The sequence below is a fragment of the Oncorhynchus mykiss genome, chromosome 1 (genome assembly GCF_057628025.1).
Source record: "Oncorhynchus mykiss isolate SJ-2025 chromosome 1, ASM5762802v1, whole genome shotgun sequence".
NCBI classification, from domain to species: domain Eukaryota; kingdom Metazoa; phylum Chordata; class Actinopteri; order Salmoniformes; family Salmonidae; genus Oncorhynchus; species Oncorhynchus mykiss.
In genome coordinates, this window is record NC_143022.1 from 13,730,889 (window position 1) to 13,744,543 (window position 13,655).

At 43.2% G+C, this 13,655-nt stretch overlaps 1 protein-coding gene across 2 annotated transcripts in view; it reads right to left on the reverse strand.

The window, feature by feature from the left end:
* Positions 1 to 5,333: 5,333 nt before the first annotated feature.
* LOC110525281 (E3 ubiquitin-protein ligase RNF220) overlaps positions 5,334 to 13,655 on the reverse strand; it is a 43,179-nt gene continuing 34,857 nt past the window's right edge. The window contains exons 12-14 of one of the 2 annotated variants that reach the window (XM_090243422.1): positions 7,224 to 7,323; positions 6,466 to 6,540; positions 5,334 to 6,235 (exon numbers count right to left, since the gene is read on the reverse strand). In XM_090243422.1, coding sequence (XP_090099548.1) covers positions 6,164 to 6,235; positions 6,466 to 6,540; positions 7,224 to 7,323 — 247 coding nt within the window. In that variant the 3' untranslated portion in view covers positions 5,334 to 6,163. The remainder of the gene's footprint in view (positions 6,236 to 6,465; positions 6,541 to 7,223; positions 7,324 to 13,655) is intronic. The other variant, XM_036942817.2, reaches the window with a different exon arrangement.

Consider the following 13,655-nt stretch of genomic DNA (forward strand, 5'->3'; position numbering starts at 1 on the left):
TTGTGAAAAAGTTAAACACTTTTGCTAAGATTATATTATTGACTGATTGACTCAGCAGTGCTATTTCTTCTGTCTTTTCTGGTTGATGAAACTGAAATTGCAACCAGATTTCTATTGCTTGTTTAAAAAATAGCGATATTTTGGAGATAGGCCGTATAGGCCATGTTTGATCTGGTAGATTTGCAGTCTATATGTAAGAGGTGGCCGTTGTGTTGTTTGCAGTTACGTGTGACATTGGTGTCACATAGAGGATTCTTCCAGATGCTCCACCCACTCTCTCAGGTGTCAGGTGATTGTACAGTATTACATGTGTTGCCACATGTGACACTAGTGTTACAAACTCAAATCATAGAGGGCCGAGTGTCTGGAGGTTTTCCCTCCTCCCTTGTACCTGATTGACGAATTAAGGTCATTGATTAGTTAGTAACTCCCCTCACCTGGTTATCTAGGTCTGAATTGAGAAGAAAAACCAAACACTAGTAGACAGACGGCCCTCCGGGTTTGAAACCCCCGATAATGATAGATGGGTCCTGATGCTACTTGTGCCTTATTGTGAATACTTTTACTTTAGCTCAGCCCATGAAAATAGTTCCCAGCTATGTCTTCCTTCTCTCTCTCTATCCCTCCTTCCTGCCCTAGAGGGTCAGACTATTAGCTCATATATCCTTTGTCTTGGCAAGAACAGCGGATGGTCATAACCTTAGGAAAGCTCAGAATAGCAGGATTGAATGGGCTAGTCTTGACCTGACCAGGGCTGGACAAATCCTTAAGTGGTCCAATTGTTTCTTAAAGGACAATCACAAACACATTTAACAAGGCTCCGGATTGGCCAAATCAACATGCAAGGGCTGCTTGGCTTTTAATGATGAGACATTTCATAACATAGAGAAGGGCAACAGGTCAGGACTTATTCTTAGACAATATTCTTGCCTACAGGGCTTTGAACATCATTTAGATAGAGATAATTTAGTAAAACGTCATAATAACTTTCAGAATCAGCATGAACTATTTATTAACTAAATAAGTAATACCTTTTAATGTTAAAAAATGTAAATGTATATAAACATAACATCAATAATCATTTACAAAGCATTTATAAACATGTATAAGCAGTGGTGGAACAACCACTCGGTTTTCACACTGGACTAAAAGTAAAGATACCTTAAAAGAAAATGTAAGTAAAAGTGAAAGTCACCCAGAAAAAAATACTACTCGAGTAAAGGTATTTGGTTTTAAATGTACTTAAGTATCAAAAGTTAAAGTATAAGTCATTTAAAATGTCTTATGTTAAGCAAACTAGACGACACTATTTTATATTTCCATTTTTATTTACGGATAGCAAGGGTCACAGTTCAACACTCAGACACAATTTACAACAAAGCATTTGTGTTTAGTGAGTCCACCAGATCAGAGGCAGTAGGGATGACCAGGGATGTTCTCTGTTCAGTGAGTCCTCCAGATCAGAGGCAGTAGGGATGACCAGGGATGTTCTCTGTTTAGTGAGTCCGCCAGATCCGAGGCTATAGGGATGACCAGGGATGTTCTCTGTTTAGTGAGTCTGCCAGATCAGAGGCTATAGGGATGACCAGGGATGTTCTCTGTTTAGTGAGTCCTCCAGATCAGAGGCTATAGGGATGACCAGGGATGTTCTCTGTTTAGTGAGTCTGCCAGATCAGAGGCTATAGGGATGACCAGGGATGTTCTCTGTTTAGTGAGTCTGCCAGATCAGAGGCTATAGGGATGACCAGGGATGTTCTCTGTTTAGTGAGTCCTCCAGATCAGAGGCTATAGGGATGACCAGGGATGTTCTCTGTTTAGTGAGTCTGCCATATCAGAGGCTATAGGGATGACCAGGGATGTTCTCTGTTTAGTGAGTCCTCCAGATCAGAGGCAGTAGGGATGACCAGGGATGTTCTCTGTTTAGTGAGTCCTCCAGATCAGAGGCAATAGAGATGACCAGGGATGTTCTCTGTTTAGTGAGTCTGCCAGATCAGAGGCTATAGGGATGACCAGGGATGTTCTCTGTTTAGTGAGTCCTCCAGATCAGAGGCTATAGGGATGACCAGGGATGTTCTCTGTTTAGTGAGTCTGCCAGATCAGAGGCAGTAGGGATGACCAGGGATGTTCTCTGTTTAGTGAGTCTGCCAGATCAGAGGCAGTAGGGATGACCAGGGATGTTCTCTGTTTAGTGAGTCTGCCAGATCAGAGGCTATAGGGATGACCAGGGATGTTCTCTGTTTAGTGAGTCCTCCAGATCAGAGGCTATAGGGATGACCAGGGATGTTCTCTGTTTAGTGAGTCTGCCAGATCAGAGGCAGTAGGGATGACCAGGGATGTTCTCTGTTTAGTGAGTCTGCCAGATCAGAGGCAGTAGGGATGACCAGGGATGTTCTCTGTTTAGTGAGTCTGCCAGATCAGAGGCAGTAGGGATGACCAAGGATCTCTTGAGAAGTGCGTGAATTGGACAATTTTCCCTTCCTGCTAAGTATTCAAACTGTAACGAGTACTTTTGGGTGTCAGGGAAAATGTAACTTGTAAAAAGTACATTGTTTTCTTTTGGAATGTAGTGAAGTAAAAGTAAAAGTTGACCAAAAATATAAATAGTCAAATAAAGTACAGATACCCCCCAAAAAATAGTACCTAAAAGTATTTTTACATAAGTACATTACACCACTGTGTATAAGCATTTATAACGGCTAACCAGTGTTCAAAGTTATAATAAAGACAGATTGTGGTGGTGATCTTTAACATTGTACACACATTGCATCTTCAATGATATCTACAGTGCATGTACCTGTATGTTTTTATGTATTAATGCAATAACCAACATCATTAAAAGCCTGATTTTATTTTTTGTAACATTTACTAATTACACTTTGTACGCCAGTACAAAGAAACACAACCTCAATGACAAACACAAAATCATTCATCTCAAATTATTACAATTGTTATGTTCACACTTCCTAACTAACTAACTAAAACCATGACTTCATACGAACATGACTGTAAACACAAATGGCAGTGTTAATCTATTTCACATACAGCACCAGTGACATACAACACCTACTCAATCATTGGTTTTCTTTATTTTTTACTATATTCTACATTGTAAAATAATAGTGAAGACATCAAAACTATGAAATAACACATATGGAATCGTGTAGTAACCAAAAAAGTGTTAAATCTAAATATATTTTAGATTCTTCAAAGTAACCAGCCTTTGCCTTGATGACAGCTTTGCACCCTCTTGGCATTCTCTCAACCAGCTTCACCTGGAATACTTTTCCAACAGTCTTGAAGGAATTCCCACATATGCTGAGCACTTGTTGGCTGCTTTTCCTTCACTCTGCGGTCCAACTCATCCCAAACCATCTCTGTTGTGTTGAGGTCGGGTGATTGTGGAGGCCAGGTCATCTGATGCAGCACTCCATCACTCTCCTTCTTGGTCAAATAGCCCTTACACAGCCTGGAGGTGTGTTGGATCATTGTCCTGTTGAAAAAACAAATGAGTCCTACTAAGCGCAAACCAGATGGGATAGCGTATTGCTGCAGAATGCTGTGGTAGCCATGCTGGTTAAGTATGCCTTGAATTCTAAATAAATCACAGACAGTGTCACCAGCAAAGCTCCCCTACACAATCACACCTCCTCATCCATGCTTCATGGTGGGAATTACACATGCAGAGATCATCCGTTCACCTACTCTGCGTCTCACAAAGACGTTGGTTGGAACCAAAAATCTCAAATTTGGACATCATACCAAAGGACAGATTTCCACCGGTCTAATGTCCATTGCTCATGTTTCTTGGCCCAAGCAAGTCTCCTCTTCTTATTTGTGTCCTTTAGTAGTGGTTTCTTTGCAGCAATTCGACAATGAAGGCCTGATGCATGTAGTATCCTCTGAATCGTTGATGTTGAGATGTGTCTGTTACTTGAGCATTTATTTGGAGTGCAATTTCTGAGGCTGGTACCTCTAATGAACGTATCCTCTGCAGCAGAGGTAACTCTGCGTCTTCCTTTCCTGTGGCGGTCCTCATGAGAGCCAGTTTCATCATAGCGCTTGATGGTTTTTGCGACTGCACTTGAAGAAATTTTCTAAGTTCTTGACATTTTACGGATTGACTGAGCTTCATATCTTGAAGTAATGATGGACTGTTGTTTCTATTTGCTTATTTGAGCTGTTCTTGCCATAATATGGACTTGGTATTTTACCAACTAGGGCTATATTCTGTATACCACCCGTACCTTGTCACAACACAATTGATTGGCTCAAACGCATTAAGAAGGAAAGAAATTCCACAAATTAACTTTTAACCTTTTATGGAGGTGGTCCCTGTACAGGGACCGCTCAGCGGAAATTTCAGAGCTCCACCTATAGTACTTTACTTAGTACTCGTTAAATCTCAAACTTTCATAAAAATACACATGCAAGGTACTGAATTAAAGCTACACTCATTGTGAATCTAGCCACCAAGTCAGATTTGTAAAATGCTTTTCGGCGAAAGCATGAGAAGCTATTATCTGATAGCATGCACCCCCCAAAATACCAGCACGACACGTAAACAACAGATTTTGCGGTAGCCGGCGCTACCCAAAACGCAGAAATAAAATATAAAACATTCATTACCTTGGACAAGCTTCTTTGTTGGCACTCCTATATGTCCCATAAACATCACAATTGGGTCTTTTTCCCGATTAAATCCGTCATTGTATACCCAAGATGTCATTTGCTGAAGGCCAGTCTGATGCTGCAAAAAGTCCATTTACAAGACGCAACGTCACTTTTTAAAATTACAAAAGTCGCCTATAAACTTTTACAAATCACTTCAAACGACGTTTCTAAACCAACTTTAGGTATTAATAAACGTTAATGATGTATCAAATTGATCACGGGGCGATCTGTATTCGATAGCAGCAAGTCTGGAAAACATCGTCCACAACATACTGTGGTGCGCCTCAAGAAGGGAGGGGTTTATTCGTGTTGTAACCAAGGATAAATGATTCTGATATTGATAGCAATGGTGACATCGTGTGGAAGCTGTAGGCGTTTACAGTGGGTTCGCATATATTTTCTCTCGTCTTAAACAATTCATTGAATGGCGGACAAATATTTTTGTTTTGTTTTTGGTAAACAGTTTTACCAGGGATTTTTACTCCTAAACACGTTCTGTTATAGCCACAGACACGATTTAACCAGTTTTAGAAACTTCAGAGTGTTTTCTATCCACACATACTTATCATATGCATATACTATATTCCTGGCATGAGTAGCAGGACTTTGAAATGTTGCGCGATTTTTAACAAAAAGCTGCGAAAATTCCGATCATCCATAACATGTTAATTGAAATGCATTCCAGGTGACTACCTCAAGAAGCTGGTTGAGAGAATGCCAAAAGTCTGCAAAGCTGTCATCAAGGCAAAGGGTGGCTACTTTGAAGAATCTCAAATATATTTTGATTTGTTTAACAATTGTTTGGTTACTACATGATTCCATATGTGTAATTTCATTGTTTCGATGTCTTCACTATTATTCTACAATGTAGAAAATAGGAAAAATCAAGAAAAACCCTTGACTGAGTAGGTGTGGCCAAACTTTTTACAGGTACTGCACATAATTTCAAACATACAGAAAACTATTTACATGTGCTTTCTTTTGCTAAAAACAGACCACTATTATTTTCAAAAGTGTATACCGCTTATAGTTTATAGTCCAAAGAGTATCTCAACCTTGTTTTGATCTAAAGCCATTTTAAATCATTATTTCAGTGCCTGAGCACTAAGATGACTAGTTCTTGTCATTTACTTACAAATTGTAATGGATTGAGCACAGAGTCCTCCTCTTAGAAAAGGCTCACTAAATGATGAGGTGAGCTTGATACAAATGAATGCTATCTAGGTGGGCAAAGCAAAGGTCAAATGTCAAACCTAAAAGGTCAAATGACATGAAGACTGATCATTGTGCAATACCCAGTCATGGGTGCCATTTTGTCATGGGGTGGCCCCATACTTGGTTTGGGGGGGGGGGTTAGAGGGCAGGTTAAGGTGCAAAGAAAAGGGTAATCTCTGACAGGCCAGCTGTCCTTACGTCCCCTTCAAAAGGTCATAGGTTAATACTTCAGATGTCCTGCCCCCTCAGGGGCCTGTGCTTCTCTGGCCCTGCCCAGTCACAAAAATACCTGTCTCAGGTCCCCAGGAGAAGTGATGGTGTTACATTGTGGACACAGCTTCTTAGCCCCCTAGGACATAAACACAGCAATTTGAGACTGCTTTGGGCTCAACAAACATCTGTATGAAATTTGTGCGCATTACATTGTGTTGTATGAAAAAATCTAATGGGCTGTAACAATCAATCAAACTTTATTGTCCCCTGAGGGAAATGTGGGAAGAAAGCAGGGTTAATGTGATAAAAATACAATAGAGTCATGTGTATTAATAGCTTTATAGCATTATTTGACAAACATCTTACCAGAGTGCGGAGCCAACACTCCTCACAGTGGGCATGCCAGCACTGGATGGAGGTGAGGGGTGTTGTGTAAGTGTCCTACAGAGAGCGAGAAAGAGAGGTGGGGAGAGAGATAGAGGGGGGGGGGGGGGGGGTGGAGACAGAAGATGTAGAGAATGAAAAACGACCCGTATGGATGACATTATAGGGCCTCATGCAGCAATGTATCGATTGCATGAAAGACTGTTGTCACTAGATGGTGCTAAGTGCCTGTATCTGCTGTGTCAGTGCAGCTGGAGAGGATAGGTGAGACAAGGACCTAGGCTGTGGGACATTCCGCAACAGGCCAAATTTAATCAAATGTTCAAAATTATTATTATCTATTTGTTTGCTTTGGGGCTCCGTTTTACCCATACTGAAATTCAACTATTCATAACTATGCTTATTGATAGGTTGAATGAAAGGTTCTGTGTGGCTCAACTGGTACAGCATGGCACTTGCAACACCAGGGTTGTGGGTTTGATTCCCATGGGGGACCAGCACAGGAATATGTGTCCACTCTCTATTGTAAGACACTCTGGATAAGAATGTAAAATTCTTAAAGGATACACTTCAGTATTTCTATTGAATTAGCTTGATTCCCGTGCAACTATCTATACTCACTAGCCCGGTCCCAGACCTGTTAGAGCTCTTCCCAACTCCATTGCTCATTGTCAAGGTAAACAATGAAAAGGAGTTGGCATGACAGCACAAACAGACTGGGACTCAGGCTATACACTCACCCTACAGATAAGACAGTTGTGTCTGTCTCCTCTGGACAGCTGCTTCTCTAGGTCCCGTATACGACTTCTTAGTGAATCCAACGTCGTCAGCCCAGAGACCCTGAACATATGCACCACACACACACACACACAGAGGAGGGGAGTGAGGGGGACAGAAGAAGATGATGCCAGAGAGTTAATCAGAAATCAAAGACAGATGAAATGATTTGTTGGCTAACATGGAAATGGAGCATGACATTTAACTGCACTCACATAGGCAGCATCCACTGTCTCATTCATCATTGGAAGAGGAAGGTGAGCTGAGAGGAGGGTAAGTAACCCCACACACCACAGGCTCACTACAGGCACACCGCAGGCTCACCACAGGTACACCGCAGGCACACCACAGGCTCACCACAGGCTCACCACAGGCTCAAAGAGTCGTCCTGTCTGAGTTGAGCTGGACTTATGCCTAACTCGTTCATTGGTTAACTCTTGAGGTTTCCAGGGTCTCCACCGTGCTAGGTAAATCTGATTTGAGTTTTAATTCAGGGTATTGCTGGACCAAAGTTCTTGATGTTCTGGTGCCGTTACGGCAATTTAAAGTATTGATTGAGGACTTCTTTTTGGAAGATTGTAACTGTTTTGCTGGGTGATTTGTGATGTCTTACTTGTGCTTCCCATGATAGTTTGTGTATAATGTGTACAGTGCCTTGCGAAAGTATTCGGCCCCCTTGAACTTTGCGACCTTTTTCCACATTTCAGGCTTCAAACATAAAGATATAAAACTGTATTTTTTTGTGAAGAATCAACAACAAGTGGGACACAATCATGAAGTGGAACGACATTTATTGGATATTTCAAACTTTTTTAACAAATCAAAAACTGAAAAATTGGGCGTGCAAAATTATTCAGCCCCCTTAAGTTAATACTTTGTAGCGCCACCTTTTGCTGCGATTACAGCTGTAAGTCGCTTGGGGTATGTCTCTATCAGTTTTGCACATCGAGAGACTGAATTTTTTTTCCCATTCCTCCTTGCAAAACAGCTCGAGCTCAGTGAGGTTGGATGGAGAGCATTTGTGAACAGCAGTTTTCAGTTCTTTCCACAGATTCTCGATTGGATTCAGGTCTGGACTTTGACTTGGCCATTCTAACACCTGGATCTGTTTATTTTTTAACCATTCCATTGTAGATTTTGCTTTATGTTTTGGATCATTGTCTTGTTGGAAGACAAATCTCCGTCCCAGTCTCAGGTCTTTTGCAGACTCCATCAGGTTTTCTTCCAGAATGGTCCTGTATTTGGCTCCATCCATCTTCCCATCAATTTTAACCATCTTCCATGTCCCTGCTGAAGAAGAGCAGGCCCAAACCATGATGCTGCCACCACCATGTTTGACAGTGGGGATGGTGTGTTCAGCTGTGTTGCTTTTACGCCAAACATAACGTTTTGCATTGTTGCCAAAAAGTTCAATTTTGGTTTCATCTGACCAGAGCACCTTCTTCCACATGTTTGGTGTGTCTCCCAGGTGGCTTGTGGCAAACTTTAAACGACACATTTTATGGATATCTTTAAGAAATGGCTTTCTTCTTGCCACTCTTCCATAAAGGCCAGATTTGTGCAATATACGACTGATTGTTGTCCTATGGACAGAGTCTCCCACCTCAGCTGTAGATCTCTGCAGTTCAGCCAGAGTGATCATGGGCCTCTTGGCTGCATTACTGATCAGTCTTCTCCTTGTATGAGCTGAAAGTTTAGAGGGACGGCCAGGTCTTGGTAGATTTGCAGTGGTCTGATACTCCTTCCATTTCAATATTATCGCTTGCACAGTGCTCCTTGGGATGTTTAAAGCTTGGGAAATCTTTTTGTATCCAAATCCGGCTTTAAATTTCTTCACAACAGTATCTCGGACCTGCCTGGTGTGTTCCTTGTTCTTCATGATGCTCTCTGCGCTTTTAACGGACCTCTGAGACTATCACAGTGCAGGTGCATTTATACGGAGACTTGATTACACACAGGTCGATTGTATTTAACCTCATTAGTCATTTAGGTCAACATTGGATCATTCAGAGATCCTCACTGAACTTCTGGAGAGTGTTTGCTGCACTGAAAGTAAAGGGGCCAAATAATTTTGCACGCCCAATTTTTCAGTTTTTGATTTGTTAAAAAAAGTTTGAAATATCCAATAAATGTCGTTCCACTTCATGATTGTGTCCCACTTGTTGTTGATTCTTCACAAAAAAATACAGTTTTATATCTTTATGTTTGAAGCCTGCAATGTGGCAAAAGGTCGCAAAGTTCAAGTGGGCCGAATACTTTCGCAAGGCACTGTATATTATGTTGCATATACAGGACACATATGCAAAAGAGACCTAGGTTACATAATTAAAATAAATACATAGCTGAGCTTTTTTGGAGAAAAAAAAAACATAGAGAGTGCATTCAGAAAGTAATCAGACCCCTTGACTTTTTCCACGTTCTGTTACGTTATAGCCTTATTCTAAAATGGATTAAATAGTTTTATTTTTCTTCATTAATCTACACGTAATACCCCATAATGACAAAGCAAAAACAGGTTTCTATTAATTTGTGCAAATTTATAAAAAATGTAAACTGAAATATCACATTTACATAAGTATTCAGACCCTTTGTTGAAGAACCTTTGGCAGCGATTACAGCCTCGAGTCTTCTTGTGTATGACACTACAAGCTTGGCACACCTGTATTTGGGGAGTTTCTCCCATTCTTCTCTGCAGATCTTCTCAAGCTCTTTCAGGTTGGATGGGGAGCGTTGCTGCACAGCCATTTTCAGGTCTCTCCAGAGATGCTCGATCGGGTTCAAGTCCGGACTCTAGCTGGGCCACTCAAGGACACTCAGAGACTTGTCCCGAAGTCATTGTCCTGTTGGAAGGTGAACCTTTGCCCCAGTCTGAGGTCCTGAGCACTCTGGAGCAGGTTTTCATCAAGGAACTCTGTTTACTTTGTTCCGTTCATCTTTCCCTCGATCCTGACTAGTCTCCCTGCCACCGAAAATCATCCCCACAGCATGATGCTGACACCACCACGCTTCACCATAGGGTTGGTGCCAGGTTTCCTCCAGATGTGATGCTTGGCATTCAAGCCAAATAGTTCAATCTTGGTTTCATCAGACCAGAAAATCTTGTTTATCATGGTCTGGGAGTCGTTTAGGTGCCTTTTGGCAAACACCAAGCCGGCTGTCATGTGCCTTTTACTGAGGAGTGGCTTCCGTCTGGCAACTCTACCATGAAGGCCTGATTGGTGGAGTGCTGCAGAGATGGTTGTCCATCTGGAAGGCTCTCCCATCTTCACAGAGGAACTCTGGAGCGCCGTCATAGTAACCATCGGGTTCTTGGTCAGCTCCCTGACCAAGGCCCTCTTCGCCCAATTGCTCAGTTTGGCCGGGTGGCCAGCTCTAGGAAGAGTCTTGGTGTTTCCAAACTTCTTCCATTTAAGAATGATGGAGCCCCCTGTGTTCTTGGGGACCTTCTATGCTGCAGACATTTTTTGGTACCCTTCCCCAGATCTATGCCTCGACACAATCCTGTCTCGGAGCTCTACAGACAATTCCTTCGACCTCATGGCTTGGTTTTTGCTCTGACGTGCACTGTCAACCGTAGGACCTTATATGGACAGGTTTGTGCCTTTCCAAATCATGTCCAATCAAATGAATTTACCACAAGTGGACTCCAATCAAGTTGTAGAAACATTTCAAGGTTGATCAATGGAAACAGGATGGACCTGAACTGTAACAAAATGTGGAAAATGGTTAAGGGGTCTCAATATTTACCGAATGCACTGTATATATATATACTACCATTCAAAAGTTTGGGGTCACTTAGAAATGTCCTCGTTTTTGAAAGAAAAGTGCATTTTTTTGTCGATTAAAATAACATAAAATTGATCAGAAATACAATGTAGACATTGTTAATGTTGTAAATGACTATTGTAGGTGGAGACAGCAGATTTTTTATGGAATATTTACATAGGTGTACCAGAGGCCCATTGTTAGCAACCATCACCCCTGTGTTCCAATGGCATGTTGTGTTAGCTAATCCAAGTTCATAATTTTAAAAGGCTAATTGATCATTAGAAAACCCTTTTGCCATTATGTTAGCACAGCTGAAATCTGTTGTACTGGTTAAAGAAGCAATAAAACAGACGGGCGGCTCTGGCGGCTGAGGACAGACGGGCGGCTCAGGACAGACGGGCGGCTCTGGCGGCTCAGGACAGACGGGCAGCTCTGGACAGACGGGAGACTCCGGCGGCTCAGGACAGACTGGAGACTCCGGCGGCTCAGGACAGACGGGAGACTCCGGCGGCTCAGGACAGACGGGAGACACCGGCGGCTCAGGACAGACGGGAGACACCGGCGGCTCAGGACAGACGGGAGACACCGGCGGCTCAGGACAGACGGGAGACTCCGGCGGCGCTGGGAAGGAGGAAGGCTCTGGCAGCGCTGGACAGGAGGAAGGCTCTGGCAGCGCTGGACAGGCGGGAGAACCTGTAGGCAGAAGACAGAGAGACAGCCTGGTGTGGGGAGTTGCCACCGGAGGGCTGGTGCGTGGAGGTGGCACTGGATAGACCGGACAGTGCAGGCGCACTGGAGCTCTTGAGCACCGAGCCTGCCCAACCTTACCTGGTTGAATGCTCCCGGTAGCCAGACCAGTGCGGCGAGGTGGAATAGCCCGCACTGGGCTGTCCTGGCGAACCGGGGACACCATGCATAAGGCTGGTGCCATGTACGCCGGCACAAGGAGACGCACTGGAGACCAGATGTGTAGAGCCGGCTTCATGGCACCTGGCTCGATGCCCACTCTAGCCCGGCCGATACGAGGAGCTGGAATGTACCGCACCGGGCTATGCACACGCACTGGGGAAACTGTGCGCTCCACCGCATAACACGGTACCTGCTCGGTCCCTCTCGCTCTCCGGTAAACATGGGAAGTTGACATTTTTGGAGCTGCCTCTCGGGCTTCCAGCCGCTCTGCCGTGCTAGCTCCTAATAATGCCGCCTCTCTGCTTTCGCTGCCTCCAGCTCTGCTTTGGGGCGCCGATACTCCCCTGGCTGTTCCCAGGGTCCTTTGACGTCCAAAATCTCCTCCCAAGTCCATTTCTCCAAGTATCGCTGCCTCTCCTGCTGCCTGTTACCACGCTGCTTGGTCCTTGGTTGGTGGGTGTTTCTGTAACGGGAGATCTCCTTTTCGTCTGAAGAGGAGTAAGGATCGGACCAAGATGCAGCGTGGTAAGTGTCCATAATGTTTTTAATACAGACAAATGAACACTCGTACAAAAACAATAAAGTGAAATCTACAACAACCGAAACAGTACCGTGAGGCAACAAAACACACACACGGAAACAAACACCCACAAACCAACAGTGAAACCCAGGCTACCTAAGTATGATTCTCAATCAGAGACAACTAACGACACCTGCCTCTGATTGAGAACCACACTAGGCCGAAACAGAAACCAAACATAGAAAAACAAACATAGACTGCCCACCCCAACTCACACCCTGACCACACTAAATAAAGACAAAACAAAGGAAATAAAAGGTCAGAACGTGACAGCTTCATTAAATAGTACCCTTAAAACTCTGGGATGCTGGCCTTCTAGGCAGAGTTGCAAAGAAAAAGCTATTTTTTCTATACCTGATGTATTCGGTGCATGTGACAAAAAAATGTGATCTTATTTTATTTTGTTGTTTTTAGTCCTACCCTTCAGCTCCACTCAAACCCTCCCATCAATCTCTTAACACCATCCATTCGTACATATATTTTTGCCATATATTTTTTAACTGTGCTGTGATGTTTCACAAAAGTTCTGAACCTTTCCATTATCTTAGTTACAAATTGTAAATTAAAGATAAAACATTTTCTTAAAGTATTATTATTTTATTGATTGACTATGACATTTCAAATCACCCAGCAGTGCATTTTGCAATTCTTCAGCCATTGCTGGACCTGCGACCAAAAAAAGCTACATATGGACAGTCCCCAAACAAATTCTCTAATGATTCGGGTCTCTTTGCAGCAAAATCTGCAGAGCAGGATGGTTGTATCCCCCATAATATATAACATTCTACTGGTTGCAAGAATTTTGTCTAATCATTTTAATTGAAAACATCTACGTTTTGAATCTGGCGTTGTTTTACATATCAGTTCATAAACCATGTGCCATGGAATCAGTGCCAGGTGCCATGGAATCAGTGCCTGGTGCCATGGAATCAGTGCCAGGTGCCATGGAATCAGTGCCTGGTGCCATGGAATCAGTGCCAGGTGCCATGGAATCAGTGCCTGGTGCCATGGAATCAGTGCCTGGTGCCATGGAATCAGTGCCAGGTGCCATGGAATCAGTGTCAGGTGCCATGGAATCAGTGCCAGGTGCCATGGAATCAGTGCCAGGTGCCATGGAATCAGTGCCAGGTGCCATGGA